Genomic DNA, 2051 nt, shown 5'->3' with positions numbered 1-2051 from the left:
TATTATTCTATGTATTATGAAGTATGTATTGCTAAATGCCTCGCGCGCACGACTTACCACCTGGTCGTATTGCCACTGCTGGTTACTGCCGTGGCCATGGCAACCAGATTATGTTTTTATGTATTATAATATGATATTATTCTATGTATTATGAAGTATGTATTGCTAAATGCCTCGCGCGCACGACTTACCACCTGGTCGTATTGCCACTGCTGGTTACCGGCGTGGCCATGGCAACGCGTCATCTTCACAGGTCCTGAGCCGGAAGCATCAAGGCAGTTGTCATCAACCATGATCTCCTTCTTCCTCGTATAGGAGAACACCTAGAGCAGGGATAGAAATTAACTTTTAAACAAGGGAGTCTAACGGACTCCCTACCTTCAAAAAGAGGGAGTCCACAGCAAAATGAGGTAGTCTGCAGACTTAAGTTCAAAATTAAAGATATTATCAATAACGCGCATGTGCTTATTTTGTAGATTCATGCGGTTGCACGTCTGCCAAATTTTCTTTCGACATTTGCTGAAAAAAACACGGTAATTCCGCGAGGCCGTGCTCTGGAACGAACCAGTTAGTATAGCAGAATTTTCACGGAGTCACACGGACTCCTGCATATGTCAAATCAGGGAGACCGACAGTAAATCAGGGAGTATTTGACCCTGGACTCCTGTTAATTTCGCACCCTGCCTAGAGTGAAAGCCAGTGACAGGTACAGTCAACGCGGACAGGCATTCACCAGATGATAACCACCAATTAAAATAGAACCAACAACCAATCAGCCAATCACAACACAAATAATAGTCGACGAGCGGCGAGGGAATATGCATTCAAATTAAATGCGCACGATGAAATAAAATAAGTAATCGTATTATATATTATAATAAATAACAACAATTACATAAGAACATAAAAGTATGAAACTGAATAAGCAAGAAAACAAAGACTCACTTTCCTACAATAACCTTGGAATAATCATTCTCAGAATGATTACTCCAAGCCATAACACTTATAAGTTCTCCAACATTAATTTTTTCGAACAAAAGAATTTGCACGGGCTAACATGGCTAATAGCATGTTGATCACACAGAACTAGGATCAACTTCTAGATCCATGCCAAAGCACATATCCACCATTGGGGAATAGTATTGGCACTGTGCCAACGCACATAGTAAAGGGTTAATACGTGGAACAGTACCTGGTTACCGCCCATGCCGTGACATCCAACTAACGCGACGGTCTCACCAGCTTTCCGACCAAACGTGTCCAGACACTGGAGCGTTCCCTTGTTTTTTATCTGGAAACAGCAATACGAGGAAAAGAAGTGAATGGCAGGATGATGCAAGCAGATATACAATAACAGTGCAGATTCCTATACAATAAAATATAGAGTGCGTGCGTGTGTGTAGGAGCGGTCGATAATATCCTTACATGTTGGTTTCCTCGGTAGATGGCGGAGTTTCCGCTGGAGCCGCAGCTATCCAAGATGCTCATCTTATCCGTACACCTGGGATGTTCTGACGAGATCCTCACCATTGTCTCCATGCTGTCCGTACAGAACGTCTTCTACAGGCCCAAGGTATGTTGCCCCGAGACGAGGCATGTTGCCCCGAGACAAGGCATGTTGCCCTGAGACAAGGTATGTTGCCCCAAGACAAGGTATGTTGCCCTGAGACAAAGTATGTTGCCCTAAGACAAGGTATGTTGCCCTGAGACAAGGTATGTTGCCCCGAGATGAGGCATGTTGCTCCGAGACGAGGCATGTTGCTCTGAGACGAGGTATGATGTTCTGAGACGAGGCATGTTGCCCTGAGACGAGGCATGTTGCCCTGATGAGATCCTCACCATTGTCTCCATGCTGTCCGTACAGAACGTCTTCTACAGGCCCAAGGTATGTGTGTCTCTTCGATCGACAAGACGTGACGACAAATTAAACTCGTGCAAATCTCGATGCATCTTTCGACATTAGTAATGTCATTCATCTCTCTTTTGAACTGTATTTCATCACTCTCTCAATCTACATATATCGATGTAGGCCTGTAGGCCCTATATATATA

At 44.1% G+C, this 2051-nt stretch overlaps 1 protein-coding gene across 1 annotated transcript in view; it reads right to left on the bottom strand.

The window, feature by feature from the left end:
* Positions 1-1539, bottom strand: part of LOC106820526 (polypeptide N-acetylgalactosaminyltransferase 5-like) — a 2196-nt gene extending 657 nt beyond the window's left edge. The window contains exons 1-3 of the mRNA XM_014825037.1: positions 1426-1539; positions 1193-1291; positions 192-323 (exon numbers count right to left, since the gene is read on the bottom strand). Of these exons, the coding sequence (XP_014680523.1) occupies positions 192-323; positions 1193-1291; positions 1426-1539 (345 nt within the window). The remainder of the gene's footprint in view (positions 1-191; positions 324-1192; positions 1292-1425) is intronic.
* Between the last annotated feature and the right edge of the window lie 512 nt (positions 1540-2051).

The sequence above is a fragment of the Priapulus caudatus genome, unplaced genomic scaffold (assembly GCF_000485595.1).
Source record: "Priapulus caudatus unplaced genomic scaffold, Priapulus_caudatus-5.0.1 Scaffold42, whole genome shotgun sequence".
Lineage (NCBI taxonomy): Eukaryota > Metazoa > Priapulida > Priapulimorpha > Priapulimorphida > Priapulidae > Priapulus > Priapulus caudatus.
Note: the sequence above shows the minus strand (reverse complement) of the source record. Positions and strands in the feature narration are given on the sequence as shown.